The sequence below is a fragment of the Sinohyriopsis cumingii genome, chromosome 6 (genome assembly GCF_028554795.1).
Source record: "Sinohyriopsis cumingii isolate HCF-2022 chromosome 6, ASM2855479v2, whole genome shotgun sequence".
NCBI classification, from domain to species: Eukaryota; Metazoa; Mollusca; class Bivalvia; order Unionida; family Unionidae; genus Sinohyriopsis; species Sinohyriopsis cumingii.
In genome coordinates this window covers 100,308,800-100,330,157 of record NC_142966.1, presented here as the reverse complement: position 1 = coordinate 100,330,157, position 21,358 = coordinate 100,308,800, and the positions used below count along the sequence as shown (strand labels likewise).

At 33.1% G+C, this 21,358-nt stretch overlaps 1 protein-coding gene across 5 annotated transcripts in view; it reads right to left on the bottom strand.

The window, feature by feature from the left end:
* Positions 1 to 21,273, bottom strand: part of LOC149797562 (uncharacterized) — a 44,737-nt gene extending 23,464 nt beyond the window's left edge. The window contains exons 1-7 of one of the 5 annotated variants that reach the window (XM_089962438.1): positions 21,104 to 21,273; positions 14,111 to 14,233; positions 12,028 to 12,067; positions 8,329 to 8,404; positions 4,837 to 4,911; positions 4,268 to 4,330; positions 859 to 964 (exon numbers count right to left, since the gene is read on the bottom strand). In XM_089962438.1, coding sequence (XP_089818564.1) covers positions 859 to 914 — 56 coding nt within the window. In that variant the 5' untranslated portion in view covers positions 915 to 964; positions 4,268 to 4,330; positions 4,837 to 4,911; ... (2 more) ...; positions 14,111 to 14,233; positions 21,104 to 21,273. The other 4 variants (XM_089962436.1, XM_089962437.1, XM_089962439.1 and 1 more) reach the window with 4 other exon arrangements.
* Between the last annotated feature and the right edge of the window lie 85 nt (positions 21,274 to 21,358).

The following is a 21,358-nucleotide window of genomic DNA, read 5'->3' as shown; positions in this document are numbered from 1 at the left end:
CCTGTGTTGTAAATACATCGGGGATGGTGACGATAATCCAGACCACAAGGATTTCAAATACATTGTTCCCAAGCGCAGTCTAAATGTTGAACCATCCTGGTTTGTACAAAATGTCACAGAGCGTAACATGCGTACCCGAATATGTGCAAAACCACCGTATATAAGTCGCTGGATTTAAAAACACTGAGGACGCTTTATTTCGTGCTGCTGATACAATGAAGTATTTGTAACAACAATACAATTACCACACAGTAAAGCTGGCACTAATGATGCATGGTGTATGGATTAATTGACTAAAACTATAATTGTTTTCCGTGTGCCTCTTCATTGGAATGAACACCCAGTTTGAACTGGCCTCGTGGAGGGATCTTTGAGATCGGCAAATAGTGTTTCGGGGGATGTTATTCTAAACAAACCATATGTTTTAGGACTCCCTGAGGGACTTAGACATTCAGTGGGGGGAAGGAGGGGTGAGGCTAACCTTTTATCGAAGAAATATACTTCATTCTTCATGTCATTTTCATGTTTTTAATGAGGTTTGACTATTAAGCGATGTGGCAAGAGAATTTGAATGTATTCATTTTTGATAAAACTATGTATTTGCACCAGTGGTAAAATAGGCAGTGTAAATAACCTTCCATAAGCAGGGCTTCTGACAACATGTATTAGATAGTAAATATTACCGTACAGTGTAACTGATTCTGACAATTGAAGATGAAAGCAAAACGTACGTACTCTGCATGTTTAATTGCTGTTCCCGAAACATCCAAGCTCGTATCTGACTGTTTGGTTTCAGACCTGATCAAAAGTTAAATAAGTAACGGCAAAGAAGGCAAACAAACATATGATATTGTTTACCATTTATCCTGCTCTATCCGCAATTGGTGAGCCACTAATCGATCTGTCACCTCCATTGTCGTCCATAAATAACACCTTTTCTGTTTGAGCAGAATTGCCGGGGAGTCTGAAACATTCAAGAAAATTGATATTTAGGAGTTTTTATATATATCAATAAACACCAGACATATAATTCATAAATATTTAAAAGTGTGGCTCAAAATATACTCAGAACTTAAATGTTAAACATCACCAAATATATTAAGGACAAAAGCATGAAGTTAATAATAATAAACGATCCGGTTCGTGTAAAGTGTGAATCCATTCCTTGAAAATGTTATATGAATTACATGCATAGCCACTATATATTACATATTTGTTAATTCCAATATGATCAATTGAGAGGAAAGTGTTTAAGAGACACACTTTTCTATACATATTAATCTCAAACGTGAATTTGTTTCATATATAAAGGTAAATGCGCTTTGGTCGTGCATACTTGAAATAATGCATTTACGTCTAACAAGGACCTTCAATCTGAAACCAAGGATTTAGACGGTACAAACATAATCAATAAAATCATATCAAAAACATATACTTTGTTTGATACATCAACATTTCGTGCATAACGACTTCTTACCGCATGATACTGTATTAGACTATGGCAGTAATTATAGGTTACTGCATTTATATTAGAAAATATGAATGAGTTTTTCGGACGGACATACTGCACGACCTTGGGAGTGCAGTATATCCATCCGAAAAAATGAGTTCATATTTTCCCATACAAATGCAGTAACGCTTTTTATTATATGCTTATTTTCTTATTCTACCTAAGGCTTGATTATATAAACAAAAATACACTGCAAGAAACAAAGTAAACGAATTTATGCTGTATTCCAAACTAAATACACAAGCACATATTCATCGGTACACAACAACATTATTAAAGCGCACATAACTCCTCCCAGGACATTGTTTAACTTAGTCGCGCACTAGATATCACTTTCGAAAGAAATATGACGTTTTTGTCTATTTAAAATCGAAATTTAGAGTCTTATTATCAATGAATGTGCATTGTGACTACTTTTCCATTTAGTCTGGAATGAATAGATTTTGGTATTTTTGTCGATTCTGACAAAGTTTGTGATAATGACTGGATTTATCTGTGTCATTTCTACATGAAGAACATCTGATTTCAGCAGCAAGGGAGCAGCGTGTTGACGTCTGATAGTGTTTCTGTTCTGTCTTTGATTGTTTGGAATCTTAATGTGGGAAACATATGAAGTCTTTCAATTGTAATTATCAAAAAGACGCCAACGAATATAATGTTTATTTCATTCTGATTGCAGTGAGGAGGACGTAATTGCACTTGGAATGCAGTCGAAATCACAGTATAATTTCTAAATGTGTAATGAAGCGTTAGAACCCATGACATGAATCATGTTATTCGGATTTGCAGAACTAAGAAAGCACATTTTGAGGAACTTAAGTATGTAAAACTGTAAGTATATTATTTGCCATTCTTATTACCAGATAAAGAAGACACGTTTATGCCTTGTCATGTGCATGTTATTTGTAGGGACCCAGACCTGTCTGGCATCTATCTCTAGCCTAAATCCGAAACATTGTATCAAACAATTGAACGCGGAATGTGGAAAAGCAACTAGTATGTGGCAGTCCACGAAACATCTGCTTTAGTTCATTCAGAAACAAATTTAATCAACCAAAACGTAAAGCGCCTACTACGTGAGTGTACATAATTTGTTTACAAAGTAGTGCCTAACACACTATTCAGCACACGTGAGTGTAATATGAAGTGAACATGAGTGCAATATAGTAAAATACTGCACGATTCTAACAATGTAAAGTTAACGGAGAAAACAATAAGCATATAATAAAATCGAATAATTGGGGGTAAATCAAGTTCTGATTTGCTCCTATAACTCTACTTATAACTTGATTTCCAGTATTGGAGACCAGGCTTTAGTACATAAGAATTATTATTTTTTCAAATTAAAAGTTTCTTTTCATCCTAGTTCATGTTTGAAGATGGGATATAATAATAATAATAATAATAATAATAATAATAATAATAATAATAATAATATGGATTTAATACAGCGCCTGATCTTTAGAAGCTCTAAGCTCCTTATACTATCAGATAACGTTTAAAAACATATACAGAGACAATATTATAAAAGCAAACATCATGAAAGTATAAAACCAACAGATGCTGACAATATTTAAGGACGTTGGAATATGGTGATTCGTTTCAATGTTAATATACAGAAAAACATTGCATGTTTGGGTCCATATCAGCTTTAGCTTTATTTTGATAATCAATTCTAGTTGTCATGTTTTGACACAACATGAGAAGCAACATAAATTCTCTCTATTCAAAATAGCAAATCGTGTGTACATGTTCTTATTTTAAGCACTTACAAGATAATATTTTGAAATCTTTAAGAATCTCTTCAACGCGTATATCTCTAAAGCAGAAATTGTTTATATAAACGTGCATTATATTGCTTAATAGTTACGCCTTATATAATATTTAAATATCTAATTGGGTATATTTAGGGTTTTATATTTTACGGAACTTTTCAAAAGGAAAAAATTCCACAAAATAAGCAAGCAACTTATATTAGTTAGTTTGCAAGCCTAGTGACGCTTAAAAGCGTAATCAGGTGCCCAGAATTTACGTAATCGAGCTTTTAACAATATTCGATAAGCATTTTATTCGTTGAAAACACAGATTTTGAACATAATATTATATCTTGATTTTTTCAAAACCATACACATAGGATACACGTTCTACCTTTTACTTTACCGGGTGCCATCCTTGACGAACATTGACTTTTACAAGTGCAATAACAAAACACCTTTCAATTACTTATTTTTAAAAAACTTTAACAAGACATTAGGAAGTTCTAACCGCAATTCTAAAGACATATTTCAAGTGTTTCATGATGCTATTGGTTGTGAATAATCCCTCTAGGAAAATGATTGTGAAGAGGATACATAGATTTTTATAGTTATTCTCAATTAAATGTCCTGTTTTCAAACAGTTCGTGGATGTCATACAAAAATCGAGACACTCGGAAAAAGTCTCAATATCATCCTTTTTCTTATATTCTAATGCAGCCTCAGCTTTTAACCATATATACAAGTTTCAACTGTCATGCATAAATTATTAAACTATACTGTACGAAGGCCACTATATTAGTTTATGATACAAGTCGCTTTCGGTCTGATGTGATTGTTGTTCAAGACACTCTGATTTCGATAGTTTCATAGTATCATCAGTTTACCTAATGCTTAGAAAAAATCTTGTTGTCAGACAGCTCGTCTTGTTATGCCATATTGTATGAACAGATACAATAAACAAGTTCTTAGATTTACTTAAAAAGATTACTTAGAATCTTGCCTGTTCCCTCTATGACCGTGCGCAGATGTTACATTTTTCGCTGGAGCAGGGCTGCCTTGGTGTCTGAAACATTTAAGAGATATGATGATTGTGGTTTTAGACATTTTCATTTGTACGTGTGTTTCATTATGATACAATTTCAGTATTAGCACATTACTTTCTACAAGTAAAGATTGTTTTTGTTTGTAAGTTCTAATTCCTACAATGATGATTCCTATACTCCGTGCATGCAGTTATTTTCAGCTCTAGGTGACTCAAGTTAGAAATGTATTGAACTTGAAAATTTTATCTGTTTAAGACAAAATAAATAAATAGTGTGTGTGTTCAAGGATGTCATAGAAATAGCGACACTCCAAAATAGTCGCAATATGTGTATTTTTCTGATATTTTAATATATCTTTAAATTTGAATGGAGCAAACATACATATAAACTTCAGCTACCACGCATAACTTTTGTTAACATTTAGAAACATTTTTGTCATAAGAATAAATTAGACTGAACATCAGTGAAAGCTGAATGTTATGAAAAGACAAAAACGAACTGCATTTAATTTCTTTAAAATTATTACTTAGCGTGTTGCTTGTCAGTTTCGTGACCTTGCAAAGGGGTTCCTTTTGGTATTAAAGTAGTGCTGCCTATCGTTCTGAAACATTGGAAAGAGGATGGTTGTGAAACTAGATACAGATTTCTGAGCGTGCATATTTTATTATGATATAATTTCAGTATTATTTCTTTACTTTCTACTAAAATGTGTCTTTTGTTTGTAAGTTGTTCTTCAGGCACTGGTGATTGCTATAGTCCTTTCATTCGCTTGTGTTCAGCTCGAAGTAGCTCGAGTTTGAAGTGAATTCAAAATGAAATTAATATATATTTAAGAATTGCATGTCTTTGGATTGTAATATGTTATCAAATCTGTAAATCAACGACTTTAATATTGTCTTTAATCCACTTCACCCAACCTGTGTAACCTAATACAGACTATATTTTGCATGCATTATGTGCCAGCTCCGGCAACATATTTGGTACACGCGCCCGTAAACACATGGACTCAACAGTAGGGATCACATTGCTTTATACTTCTCATTCGCTGTATTCAGATCCATGTTTAACTTGATTTATACAAATTAAACGTGTGCCTATTTTGTCTGTCAACAGAATGGAAAGAAAAGGTAAGTGCATAACCTGAGGAGCAAATGGTCCCTACAGAAAACGGTATTTGATCCCAAAAATACATTCGAAACTAAGATTCCAAATATATTAAAGAGAATCATATGAAGATAATTATTTCCAATGATTGGGTTTAAGCTAATGTCTGAATCGTTTACATGAAACTATTATATGAATTACAGGCATAGTTCCCAAATAACAAATATTTTATAAAATATCAAAAATTTAATTAGGATTGAGTACATTGCAAAGACATGTCCACTACGATCAGTTCAGCATAAAGTGTTTACGAGTGAGCAAACATGCTGAATCCATTAATACGTTAATTTCAAATATAAATTTAATTCATTGAAACTGGTAGGTGTACATAGTCCATATCTGGAACAGTGTAAATTCCTCTACCAATTGACTTCAGACTGAAGATCATCAATCGAGTTCATGCAAAATGACACTTTGAAATGTTACAGAATCTCCTCAGGTGTGAGTAACTCTACATCAGCAGTCGTTTAACTGAAAGTGCATTATATTGCCTGACAGATAAGCTTGTTTCAAAGTGAAGTTTCCAATTGGATATAATTACATGGCCTACATTTCGCTCTAAAAAAGTAATTGTACAGTTTAAGTAAGCAAGTAATGGTAGTTAGTTTGTAAGTCTCAAATGTTTGAAAAGGTGGCACACAATTACGTACTTGAGCTCTCAACAAAATGATATATTCGTTAGTGAACAGATCTTGAAAAAATATAACAACTTGATTTTTTAGCACCTGACACATGGGCTACGTGCTCCTGGGTTTTTTTAATAAACAAGATTTGCAAATGTAATCGGCTTACATTCGGATATCAGGTGTGTACTCTTTGATGACTGGCTGATTTGATAAATACAATAAGAAAACATCTTTAAATTACTTATACCTAAGATATATTTACGAGGGATTAGGAAGTTCTAATCGTAAATACAAATATGTACCAAAGCTGTTTCAGGCAATTATAAATTGTAAATAATCCCTCTAGGACGATACTAGCGAAGAATACATACAGAATTAATCAGTTTGTTCGATTGAATAATGTGTGTTTAAAAGGCCACTGGATGTAACAGAAAAAAGAGACACTCCGACAAAGTCTCAATATGTGTCTTTTTCTGATAATTTAATATAGGATTAAATGATCATGGTTGGGTATTTATGAATGTGTAAATCGTACCTAATCACTCACAAAGTAAATAATGTCCAAAGGATTTTGTGTTAACTTTGTGAGTTATTAGGTAACAATTACACACCGAGAAATGCCCAACCATTATTGTTTAATCCTTATATTTCCAATTTACTTTCTTTCTGTCATCATATCAGCAGACTTCATTAACAAAGCATTCACATGTAGGGAGGTAGCTCGAATTTTTCTTTCATTAGCCGCTTCACTACGACAGAATACACGGCATAATATTCGAAAGCCACTGGTCAATGATTATGTAGCAATATAGATAGAGTGTCAGAGCATGTCATGTCAGTTATCTAAGGATCTTGATAGGATCAATTTTTAATTTAGCACAATGGTTGTTGCTGTTTAAACCAAGCTATTCCTGTTTTTGTACTTACGCTTGCGTATGACACGTGTTGTTATATCAATCATTGTTGTTGCTTTCTGCGCATTTCGATCTTTCAAAAGCAGAATCGAGCTCATTTTAGTGAGATCCCTTTCTCATCACATAACCCTGACCAAAATGTAATACATTCTGAAGATTTGCTTGTAAAGCCTTCTTTGGCAAAAGAGGTGAGTGTCGAAATGCAGAATGACTGTGCAATTACAATGTTACAAGTTACAATGGGCGATTTTTATCAGGGTGTTACACAGTTAGGTAGGAAATCACATAGACTAGAAAAGACCCTCCTAAAACAATATTTGACATTGAACTCTACATTTTTGTACTAAAATAACTCAACCGCTAAGGAAGCAATAAATAGATACAGTATAAGATCAGTACTGACCATGACCACACTGACAACAATAAATTCCCTTCTGCACAAAATTTTCAGTTGCTTTTCTAAACTTTTCTAAAATTCTTCACCACAAAGACTTAATCGCCTTCTATACAATTGAACACCAGAGCTAGAATTTATAAACTGTTAAGAGTAAGACTAAAACTGTAATCAAAGTTATATTTCCAAAGAATACCAAATATATTAAGGACACTCGCATGAAGTTAAACCTTTCTAATAATTGTGTTCGAGTCAAAGTCTGAATACTTTCCTTGTAACTGTTGTACAAAATACATGCATAGTCCAAAGATAAGAAATATTTGATAGAATATCACTTTATTTCAGATTTAAAACATTAAAAAGACATTTCTGCTGGGGCCAATACAGAAATATGTGTGAAAGAGCAAACGTTTCGTTTATACACAGAAATGGGCAAATTTCAAACATGAATTTGTTTCAAGTAAGGCAGTGGATCCACTTTGTATTTGCATAACTCGAACAATTTGTTTAACTCGATTAAATACGAAATCACGTGTGATGAGTGCATGAATCTCTCCAGGAAAATACTTGCAAAGAAAAGGTAATGATTTAATTTGGTCTACCTAGTGTATGTTTAACATGTCAGTTGATGTCATGGATCATATGAACACTCTGAAATGTCTTAATAGGTTTCTTTTATTTGAATGTATGTTTAAATATTCGGAGACAAAGAGAGTACCCTAGACTTTATTGGTTAATGATAGAGTTTTTGATCTAATGTGATTGCAGTTCAAGATATTTATGTTACGATGTGTCTCATATTATCATCAGTTTCCCTCATTCTTAGAAAATCTCTTGTCGTCAAAATAAATTAGACTGAAAAAGCTAGACTTTTTCTTCAGTTTCTAACAAACAGCATACAACGATATTAACAGTATTACCTAGAAGGATGTGTGTCCCCTCGTTGGCCTTGCACAGGAGTTATATTTCTCGTTTGAGCAGAACTGATATGGTCCTCTGAAACATTGACAACAATTTATGGTTGGGATATTTAGATAAATGTTTATGTGTGAAAGTGTGTTTGTGTGTGTGCATCTGTTTCACTATGTTACTATCTCACTATTAATACTTTGTTTTCTACAATGAAGTTATCATTAAATAGGTGTCTTATTAGTCAGTTATCATTAAATAGGCGTCTTATTAGTAAGTTGCCACTCCGGAAATGATGATTAGCTTATTCATTTCATGCAGTTTGTTTTACTTCGCGATGATTCGAACTAGAAATGGATGAAAAAGTGAAACTGATATATATTTAAGAATTTCAGTTGACTTTGGACAGTACTCTCTACACTCAATGACAAAAGGTATAGAATCAAAAGATCTTAATAATGTTTTATGATATCTGGCCATCAAGCCCCCCTCCTCTATCAACATGCTGAGATCAGTTTGTATATATTATGGGCCAACTGAATGGAAATTCACGTTTCATTCACCCATTAAGTACATGGTCCTAACAGCAAGAATCACCTATCGCTTTATGCTTTTTCTTCGCTGTTTTTGAACAATTTTAACTTCATTCAAACCTATGTTTCTTCTATCTATTTCTCAGACGTATAGAAAGAAACTTTTACAACATAGCCTTATGAGGAGATAGTCTCTCCTAAAATACAAAATAGCATTAGCAATTATACACTAAAATGCCTCAGGCGTAAGGAGTTACAACTTTAAATCGGTATTGATACTCGACAATACTTTTACAAAGGAACTGCATTCTACCTCAAGTATTAATTTGCTTTCCAACACTATAAACAGAGACATTGGAAAAGACATCGAACCTAGAGTTCACAGAAGTTATGAGGTTCCACTCACTCACATCAAAACTAAGATTCCAAATATCACGAAAGGTAATAAAGACAATTGCATGAAGGTTTTAACACTGGCATATTTGCTCCAATAAATTACAATTACCCAATCGGAGAGAATCCATTGTGCGGAACATTCATTTCTAAAGACTGGTTTCGAGTAACTTCAAAATCGTTTACTTGAAAATATTTTTATGAAGTAGAGGCACAGTTCCCATATAATAAATATTTGATAGAGTACCTAGTATTTCATTAAAATTGAGTACATTATAAGAATATTTCCACTAGGATCAATATTGAAAAAAATCTAACCCAATTCAAACATGAATGCGTGTCCATTAAGCAAGTAGATATTATATTTGTAAATATTTTGAATTGTACTTCTATCAAGGAACTTTATACTCAATCCGTACATGAACATCATCGGTTAAATCTTTTTGAGAAACACATTATTTGTGTAACACATCAACTTCACTTGCATTAAGACTACTTACTAAGAGATACGCTATTCCATCATGAGAGTGAAATCGAATATCCGGGTATGTAATTCAGTTGTGATTCGTTCATGGAGCCAACAAGTTTATTTCCACAATTAGAAATTAATTTTAACAAAAAGAATCCGTATATCGTGGTAGATAATCCATATAACTTGACTGAACATGGCGACATGCCTTCTTTGGACGAACTAATTATGAAAGTTAAGCATGTATGGATACTGAAAATCGTTTTGAAGTTAATTAAGTAAACCAAATAACATGAGTTTTAATTAAAAGTTGTATTTTTTTGCATGTATTTATTTCCCTCAGCATACAATGCACTTACAGTAACTGTAAATAAATTGAGTAAACTTTATTTGACAGCCTTGATTAAGATAGTGATAGTGTTTGTACATCTACGGCTCCGTAAAAGGTATGGTCAGGTACCAACGGTTGATGTAGTTGAGCTTTCAAAAATATTGAATTAGTTTTTATTTTCTAATTTATGGCCAAAATATAGGATACACGTTCTAAATTTGTTTTATTCAATATATGATATTCAAAATCTTCCAGAATGCATTTTAGTTTCAAGGGGCATACTTTTTGACAGCGTGTGTATGTGCCAAGTATGACAAAATAATGAATGCATTTAATGCCAACTAAGTCAAAATGCAAGGTCTAGTCACGAATAACGACCTTGACATGACGACTAGAATTGCAATGCTTTACATCCTTTTGCTAGAAACATGTTAAAATTTCCTGACACAAATTAAGTATTAACCTGTGTACATCTCAAACATCTACTTCACAAGGTTGTATGAATTGCAAGTATGGTCCTGAAATCACAAATACTTGTAAAGGATATTTCATATTTTATTCAAAATCTACTAACCTACAAACATTTTTCAACACGATTTATCGAGAATGATTGACATAAAATGCTACTTATTTACGCACAGTAATAAGCCAATTACAAAAAATAATGTGCCTCATAAACATAGATAGGTCTTTTGCTTTCTTGCATATTTGGAATAATGCATTTTTCTTTAAGAAGTTCGTTCGACCTAGAACCGTACTTAAACATAATGAGAATACAATCAATCAAAACATTTTGCTAATAAAGTATAAAATTTGAGGTCACATCAACTTCAACTAAATTTCGACTATTTGCCAAGAGTTACTTTCTTCAGTCACGGATATATAAAGGAATAGTATGTAATTCAAGAGTTAATTTCTTAGAAGCAATAATTTCATTAATTCTTTGAGTCACGTTTTAACCGGCACGAATAAGTATTTCAATTCAGATTAGCTTGACCTAAACTGCCTACCGGCATTATTTGTTCAAATTAATTACGGATGTTAATAGTCTCTTCCGTCTAGTTGATACTAAACACTTCAATATGATAACTCGATTTAATGTTTTTGTACAAAAAACCATAACATTATTTTGGGCCAAACGGATGTAGTTTTTTTTTCGATATCGTTCTGAACTTTTACTGCTTCTACAGCACTTTAGAAATCAAGTAAATTAAACCTAATTATGATGACAGTAAAATTAAGCAAGTGAAAGTATGTCTGTAGATCAATCAATTCTGAAAATAATTATGCTCAGAAAGCAAGGGTTAGCGTACATTAGCTTTCCAACGCGTCGCACAAGCCTTTAATTTCATCGAAACATATATTCATTTCTGGAATTTCACCGTCTTACTCACATTTTTATTTGCTCCTAATAAAAAACAGATCTTCGACATTCCTGAATTTGTTATACTCAAGGTATAATTTCCAATTCTTCAAATCTACCTTAAGTTTATGAGATGTTATTTTAAAGTAAGAAGACAATATCAAATTACAGTTCTAACCGTACTTAACCGTATGAAACTCAACTGTTTGAAATTGTTATCAGTAGCGAATAATCCAATAGCAATAAAAAAATTTACAAAATGTGTGGATTTGTTCAATTATGTTCTACATGTATTATAAATATTAAAAGTTGATATTTGAGAAAAACTGTTCCACATAACGCATATTGTAAGGCCTTCAAAAATATAGAAATAGTACAACTATCATACTTCACCCGCTTAAACATATTGCATGAAAGATTCAACAAATTTCTGCTAGAGGTTTTTGTCACTTTGATTGCTACTCATTACATTATTACCATGTATTATCGGAAGTATACGGTGACATATGTTTAGAGAACTTGCTGCCTCATGAATAATTTAGATCAAATTAAAATCCAAAGGATTTATCATTTTTTTATATATAGCATTCACTTGTAGGGAAAGAAAATCTTGGAATCAACCTCGTATCTTTTCCTGTAACGGTCTTGCATTTCTTTTACTCTGAAACACACATAAAATAGTTCATTTAAACATATTATAATCCTAAAGAACACTGACCTAAATCTTAAGTTCTATCGCGTCTATATGTATGTACAGTATATAGACAACCGTGTTATCCAGCTTCGGCGTTATCTTGATCTACACAAATTTGTTTTCAAAGACCTAAATCTTGAAGAGATAACATGCACACAAATGCATCATAATCACTCATAAACGGAATTGAGTATCGTACGATACAATTAAATGGTATGAATATGTAGATAACTTGAATTGGTCAACTTGAAAGAAGAAACAAGTGGTTTTCCTCTAAAGCTCATTGTGAAATCACTGTAACCGCATTCAGATTTGTACTACTAAATATCAACTTGTCGTTTAAATATCGGTGCTCAATTATTATTTAGAGTGTTAATTTGTTCCTGTTGGTGACCTTTGTATCTATAATTGTTATTCCAGAAAGAAAATATGTAGATCCGCACATATTAGAATAGGCTACAGATGTTGAGCATATCATCGACGAAATGTTTCAAACGGAATACACAGAACTAAAGACACACGATAATTGTTGTTGTTGTTGTTGTAGGGTTTAACGCCATTTTTCAGCACACGATAGGCTATACATGGCGGCCAGTATTAATGGTGGAGGAAGAACCCACACACACGATAATAATTATATTTTCATCCTGCAATAAGCAAATAAGGATACCCAGTTCAGTATATCATTCCCGTTAAAGGTCGACAAATTCGGCATATTGAGACTATTTTGTAAGGTCTCACATACTATATTCTACCTTCCTACTTTAGGACACAACTATCTAGTTAAACGTATAGCCAGTGCACCGTTACCGCCCAATACAATGTTTGTTTCACCAGACGTACTATTCATTAACACCGATATACCACCTGATGAAGAAACAAAGACATATAAAAAGTATTGGAAAAAGAATTGTGAAGACGTCACCCACATCATTCTTGGACGAATTTCTGGAGTTTCTCCCACAGCTCAGTAACTTTGAAGTCAACGTAATGAGCTACCTCCGGAACAGAATTGTGAACTAACATGGATCTCTCACAGATATATTTATGAGTTAGATCGAATGCATCTTCTAGTTTCCGTAATCTATAACTCAAACCAATGGGTACGTTTGCCAACATGAGAGGGATTGTATAACAAAAATGAATAATTTCCATCAATTGATCCAATTCACTGCCAAATTTCGAACACCAAAAATCAACATTGGCGCAATCACGATGCGTGCAGAGATTTACTCCAAGCCGCCTGGCAGACATCAATACTCTCTTCCATCCAGCTGCTACTCAACGCACAGTATCCAAAACATCCCCTACGTCCAAAAGGTTAAAATCAGAAGAATATGTCCGTATGACGTAACTTGTGTGAAAGGTACAGAAGTCTAACCCAACACATAAAATATGATAAATTTCATTACATGTGCAAGGTGCGCAGAATCCAATTTGTTGCACGAAAAAGAAAGAATCTCCATATAACAAAATGCCAAACACAAACAAATGACATAAACCAATGGCGACATATTTCTCTGCCCCAAACTACAGAGCCAAAGATGTAATCCTCAGTGTAAATGAGCACAAAAGATTGGTTATCCAAAGACACAAATCAGATTCGTCTTCTGCGAACTACCATACCCAGTTGCCTACATCAAGACGAATTTATACAGGAATTGTATAGATAAATATAACTTTCCTACAAAAGTTACTGAAATCGAACTTTCCTGGCAATTATTTATTAATGTTTTCAAGTTCCATTCTTATATTCATCTTTTTATCAAATGAGACAACTGTTTTCTGTTCTTGTATCGTTTGTTTAAGCGCCTTATAAAGCATTGACTCCTCGAAGATGGAATCGCTTTTTCAATTTCAAATAAAAGGCCGATATTGGTTTTAATCAGGACAAATCAGACACCAAAACATATACAGTAATTCATTCATAAGTCACGTTCTGCTTGCGTCTTGGCAATGTTTAATTTTTTTTATCAAAGTTCATATAAATGTTAATCAACAATTCCTTACCATTGCTGTTTTATTCTTGTCCACTTTCTTTCACTAGCTGGTTTTTCTTTTCTCTTTTCTGAATTATCACCTGATCAAGCTGTTGTATCTTCCGTTTCCAAGATACTTTATTGCCTTTGAATCCTGTAGATTGAGTAATTGGTATACAGTATATGTTATATATCATTTAATCAAGTAAATTATTTACCTCCATTACACACGTGGCAGATTTCGGATGAGTAAAGCCCTACTTGTATAATTTTATTACCCCTTGTCCCCCATTTTATTTCAACGGTTATAATTATTTTATTTGTAATCCCTAAAGAATATTCTACTGTCTCATCAATGGGTTTACTATGAAACAGTAACTATGTGCAAAATGATTTAGTTCATTTCAACTCAGAAACGTTTGATAAGCTCCTGGAGTTTAATCAATGCTGTAAGTAACAAATAATATACAGAAATGTTCCTAAAATAATGCATAAATCATTTCACGTGATTATTGTACGAGTATTTTCCACAGCAAACTCTGAATGAGTACCAAAAGCTTATATTTGTTACAGATCTCGGTATAAACGAACTGCAACATAAACTTAATCGGGAAATATTTATGTAGAATCACTTCAGTGCATTTCGAAGTGCACTTGCAGCACAGCAGAATAAATAACCATGGTAAAGTGATCTTTAGAATTTCAACATCTATAAATCCTAAACAATCCTGGTTGCAAGCAGAACAAAATATACTTATGGAATTTGCAAGGATCATCACTTATGCATAATGGTCAAAAATTGTTGAACACAGGATGGGAAGGTAAACAATTATAAGGAACAACGACCCGTTCATATGGAGTAAAACGTTTAGGAGCATTATTAAAATGATATTCTCAAAAAGGCAATGGTAACTTCACAAAAGCATAATAATCGTAGATCAGATACATTTTACAGAACACCCTAACGCTAGTTTCCAACCATGGGCTTTAAGTTCTGAGTTTCCAAACTGGTGGATTCCGTGCGTGTTTCAAGGAAATATTACAAACAAAGATTCATAAACAGACACAAAATTATTGCATATCAGCAAGCGTTCAACATCCTCAGGTCTTAATGGCCTCAGTTATACAAACACTTGCTACAAGGATAGGAACGTTTATCTATTCCAAAAATAAATAAATAAATAAATAAATAGATAATAATAATAATAATAATAATAATAATAATAATAATAATAATGAGGACTTTGTATAGCGCTTAATCTTTAGAAGGTCTGAACGCTTTACAACATTAGACAACACCAATAAGATAAAAAAACATATATAATGATGTGATTACAAAAACAAACACCATGAAATTATAAAACATAAAAACACATGCTGAGAATATTTAAGGTCGAAAATATTATTAAGTCTTTAAGTTTGTTATGGCAGTCCAAATAAGTGAGTTTTGAGAGCACTCTTGAATGCGATCACTGTGTCTTTATAACTAAGTTCCGTGGGCAATTCAATCCACGTTGCTGGGCCCTGGTATGCAAAAGAACGCTGTCCATATGACTTTGTTTTCATAGTGGGAATAATGCGTATACGATTGTCAGAAGAGGAGCGTAAGTATCTTGCTGGTGTGTACACATGGGTGAGGTCGGATAGGTATGTTGGACTAAAGTTCGTCAGTGAAACGTAGCACAGAGAACAAACTTTGTGTTTGATTCTGGATCGAATCGATAGCCAGTGTAAGGTACAGAGCAGCGATAAGGTGTGCTCTGATCGTGGTACTCTAAGTATGATCCGAGCAGCTGTGTTTTGAACTTTTTGAACTTTCTCGAGTAGATATTGAGATGAACCAGACATAATTGAGTTACAATAGTCCAGTCTTGAAAGTACTAATGAACACACAACAGTATATTCCCATCATCGTCATCATCATGATTGTGTATATAATGTATATATGTATTTATGTAAGTATGTATGCATGTATCTATGTATTTATGTATGTATGTATATATGTATGTATGTATGTTTGTATGTGTGTGTGTCTGTGTGCATGTATGTATGTATGTATGTATGTATGTATGTATGTATGTATGCAGGCAGGCAGGCAGGCAGGAAGGTAGGTCGGTATGAATAGGGTTTAACGGTGCTTCCGCGTGTTTCTGGCTATCTAATGCATATCAAAGTTTAATTCGAAAATTATAAAAGGAACATTGCCAACAAAATTTTTTATGGATATAAACCCTTCCAAGTAGACGTAAATATGTATTCATTGAAGATAATAGTTATATGAGTAGCATCTTTACCATTTTCATTATATACCCATCAGCCATGATACTATTTTTGGACGTTAGGTTTGCTTTCTAGGCATCAGCCGACATTTTGACGCAAAGTCTTTTGTTTCTCTCACAAATAGTTTTGGCTCAAGACAGAAAATGTTTTCTGTCATTTTATTTTGGCTTTTATCAAACAATCGTGTGGCTTATCTGTGATTCTGAGACTCTGCAGGAACGACTTTGTACACCACTGACTCTATTCGCTTTAATAGTAAATGTCTTGTAGAAATTGTAAAAACTTACCTGATGATAATACCATGTCATATTCGTACCATAAGTAGTCAGTCTAGTTTTTAACGTTCAAAATTATTTTTGAATACAGTAAATAACATTTTAGTAATATCGAATTTTAGCCCAAGAGGAGAGGACTCAATGAGTTTCTTTTCGACTCCTACCTTCTCCATTTAAAAAATCTACATGCAAGGAAATTAACCCAGCTTTACGTAATCAATGAAAAGTGATTTGAAGTCCTATTTTGTGAACTACTTTAATTATTACATCTATACAATGGGACGTTTAGACAAATGTCGTGTAATGTGGATTTTAGATAGATTATATCATTCATTGGAAATGGCGTGATGGTTTTCAAACGGAAAACCTTTCTTAATCGAATCAATCGAATATACCTCGTTAAAGGTGGTTTTACCTACAAACAGTTATTTAACATGTATGATCAGTTTCAAACATTATTAATTGCCCATTGCATCAATATCTTAGCAGAGACATCATCACAATGAATCCTTTTTGTCAACTATACATTGCGACATTATCAAAACAACATTTATGTACATTCCCTATCTTTTCATCAATAATAAAATGAAAAGAATATTTTCCTTGTTTGAGAAATATTTAACAGCAACTCCAGTGAGGCTTCGAATCAGGTGATTCATTGAACTCAAAATAATTCGTTATGATGAAATTCTTGAAAATATAAATCATTTTATAAAGACAAATATTATGTAAAAACCATGTGTTTCATCTAAAAACTTAAAATTTATTAGTTATCGTGACTCTGATACCATGCGCTGGAAGAATTATGTTTTCACTTTCTTCTTAATTAAGGTATTTACCCACCTACCGTCCCCTTCTAAACAAAACTACAATCTTACTTCCACCCTTATAGTCCCTACATCCTTAGCAATAATATTCCACATGGAGTGAGAAAAGAGAAAAGAGTAGAAGTGTTTACATGCATACACTGTAAGGTGCGCATATAAAAATACATTTCTGTTCATGCCCTACAAATTATAGAAAGAAAATGAAAACAATGTAACAGCGAGAAAGACAAAATTGTATAAAATGACAACTGGTAACTATCATGTATTCATGATAATTATTTTACGTTAATGATAACTTATATATATCAATGTTAAAAATCTCAGTCAATCTTATTGTAAGCTGGTACACGCGCCTCAAACAAGCACTGATGTTCGCTTTGATCTGTTAAAACATTAGCAGTACCTATCAGAGTCATAAATGCTGTAATGCAACTTCATGCAAAACCTTAAATCAAAAGGTTGACATTTGATTGCGGAAAATGGAATGTACAGAATAAAATAGAACAGAAGAAAATTGTATTTATATCAATAGGCTCTTTGTTACAATCGTGTGTCATCTGATAAGTGTCGATGGCTTAGGACAAACTTTTATACGGATTTATTGGAAACAAACACGCTGGGCATCCTCCGTGCTCAATTAAAAATCAATATAAAGTTAATATATTGGGTACACATGGCAACCGTTCATGGGAACGATAGCTGCTTAGATATATATATTTCAGATTTCTTTTCTTAATAGGAAAAGTGGGAAAATATATATTCATTTCTTTCAGAAACAGGTTTTATTTTCCGAAATTTCCATCAACATACTGTTTTGTCTTTTTAAATCTAGGTTTGTTTAACAAACGTTTACTGTTGTCTGTAAATTTACCAAACATGACAACATCAACTGGCTTAAGAATGGTAAGAAATGTCTGTTCGAAATGTTCAGTTATTATAACTAGGGTCATGACACAGCCCTAATTATAATTCTCTTTACTGTGTTATGTTGAGCTTGCACGTTAGAAGTCCAACGTTATATAAATAGCTAACGCACAAGAACGAGGCTGATAATGTAATATGATCACGCGGGGGGGAGGCTTCAGATAGAAAATCGAATATGCATGTTTCAATTATTTTCCATACATAATAAGAAGTAAGCACATGTTCTTTCTTCGACTCATAATTACTTGTCGATACTAGAATATCCATATGATGAAAAAATAATTTCAATATCACCAAAACAAAATTTACATACATATTTCCCCACACGACAGCGTTTCACGAAACAACTCCTTTCCGTTCCCTGATATACTAAATCTTTTCTTTTCAGTAATCATACACATTAAATATTAATACGCATGACTCTACACATTAATAATAAAGCTCAAATAACGTGACATTAGTTCCAAGTACTACTGTTAACGCTATATATAATGACTGGCGGTATCACCATTAGAAGCGGGCCGGTTGGTGGAGGCATCAAAGCCCAATGGCGTGGTTTCATGAGGAAATAAAATTGTACACACACACACACACACACACACACACACACACACATATATATATATATATATATATATATATATATATATATATATATATATATATATATATATATATATATATATATATATAAGGAAGTAAATTACGTTCGAAAGTGGGAGATAGATATCTCTCATTTATATAAAACTAAAACTGTATACCTTTTTGATTAATAGCTATTGAAAGTGATCTCAAGTTCGGTTTTTGGTTATATTCGTTACTTTAATGCATTGCGAGAAATATGAGTTACTGAAATGAGAAAGTATTGAGGCTATACCAATCAAAATAATTAGGATCGGTTTGACTTTACAAGTTGGGCAAGATTTTTGTGGCAACTCAGTTAATTCTGTTTGTAGTAACAGTGGTACAGTTATTATCTGAGGTAGTAGTAGTAGTAGTAGCAGTTCTTGCTGTTGTTATTGTTGTAATACTGTAATTTCATTATGAAAGCAATACGCATATTAAATACAATAATTACACGTTTTAAAAGTCGTGGTAGTGTTGATGCTGTAGTTGTTCATGCAGTAGTAGTTGTAACATGTGTTAAGTGTATAATAGCGGTCACATATACATGCATAAAATATACTATTAGTATTTTACCAAGGCGCTAAGAACTTGTAAATCCTGCGGGCGCTTGTTTCTTTGTGTGTGAGCGTGTGTGCGTGTATGTCTGTCTCTGTCTGTGTGTGTGTGTGTAGAGTGGTTTTGAAAATAAATGACTCCTTCTGAATAGAGACAGAACTGTAATGTGTACCGATTTGCAAACTTACTGCATATTTGTCTTCCATTCTCTAAAAACAAGACATGAATTTTGAAGCCGTAAAAGAAAAGGCTGCGAAACTGTAGTGTTGAAATCTGCGATTTTGCCCAAGAATGAAGTCAATTACCGTAAAAGAACCATTGAACATGAGCTATACTTTGGGTTAAGACTTAGAGGATTATGCGTGTAAATACTAAAATAACTGATTCATAATTTGGAATGTGTCTCCTCGCGACTGCTGTCATGGAAAGACAACACAAAGACTTTTCCTATATTTGACATGATCGAAACATGTTATATAAAAACTAAATTCTCAGCTGGTGATATTTGACAGCGTGTGTGAAAAATGATATGGGCACTCTCAGTGGTGAACAGGTTTGTGATTCATATTTTGTGGTAGACGTAGATGAAAACTAGCAATTAGTAGGGTACATACCTGTGATACCAATTAGCATTCTCTGCGACTACTGTGTTGTCTTAAACTATATAACAGAAAAGATCGAAAACCAGCAAGTTTTGTCAAATTCAACAAGGAATTGATTTCCCTTGAATATAAGGTGAACATTTAAAAAGTACAATATTGTGAATTAAATCCCAAAATAACCCTTAAAGTTCTATTATAAGTCCAAATGTATGAAGTTTTAATTGAATTCCAGTGCTATTCCAAATACATTTCGATTTTGAATGTGTTGATTTGTCTGGAGTCTCAAATATGCTAATGTGCCAATGTCCTGGATTGTGGCGATGTGCTAACAGCCTTTTGATGTACCACAATAATATAATTTGAAATGTCCATGTCGGACCTCACTATAAAGCCAAATTAATCGTTCTGTCCAATAATATTATTGAGCACTTTGTAATTCCAGGGAATAATATTTTCAATAAATAAATCTACCCAAATGAACACTGAAGACAATAGCAGACTGATTCTGCTTAAAAGTTTTACGTTAAGAATGTGCAATTTCTCAAGTAAACAATATTATATTCAAAACTGAAAACATAATAATAGAAACGCCCCTCTAAAACAACATTCAAAGTTGTAAAACAAAGGTTTAAAGAATTTCGAAGTGAAAGTCTGATGTCCTAGACCCAGACCCAACTAAACATGTTTATCTCAATTGATAATGATCTGAATATTGAATCTACACTCATAGACAAATATTAGCTATGTATTATATCGTTTATAATTTAAATGTTCCTGGTCAAGTACACAATGACGTTGGTTTTCGACAGGATCAAGTACAAAATACAACTATACATAACCTAAATCATTCCGAAAAGCGAACAAAGCATATACATTACTTATACATAATATATAGCAAGAAAAAGATGTTTTCAGCGAAACTGCATTTACTTACGCTTCTATTAGGGATTGCTGCATCGTGAGACTGGCCGTGATTATAGAAACACATAGTTCTTTCTCGATAGCATTGTACTATGCTGGGCTTTTGGATCAAGGTCATTGAACCCCCCAGTGTGCTTGTCTTCGACCCACGAATTCTAACTAAGAGACTGTATACATGTATTCCTGTGCATTTATATTGTAAACGCTTGTAGTTGAACCGCTATCTCAAGCAGAATACAGATAATGCAAATAGATACAATGTCATCTG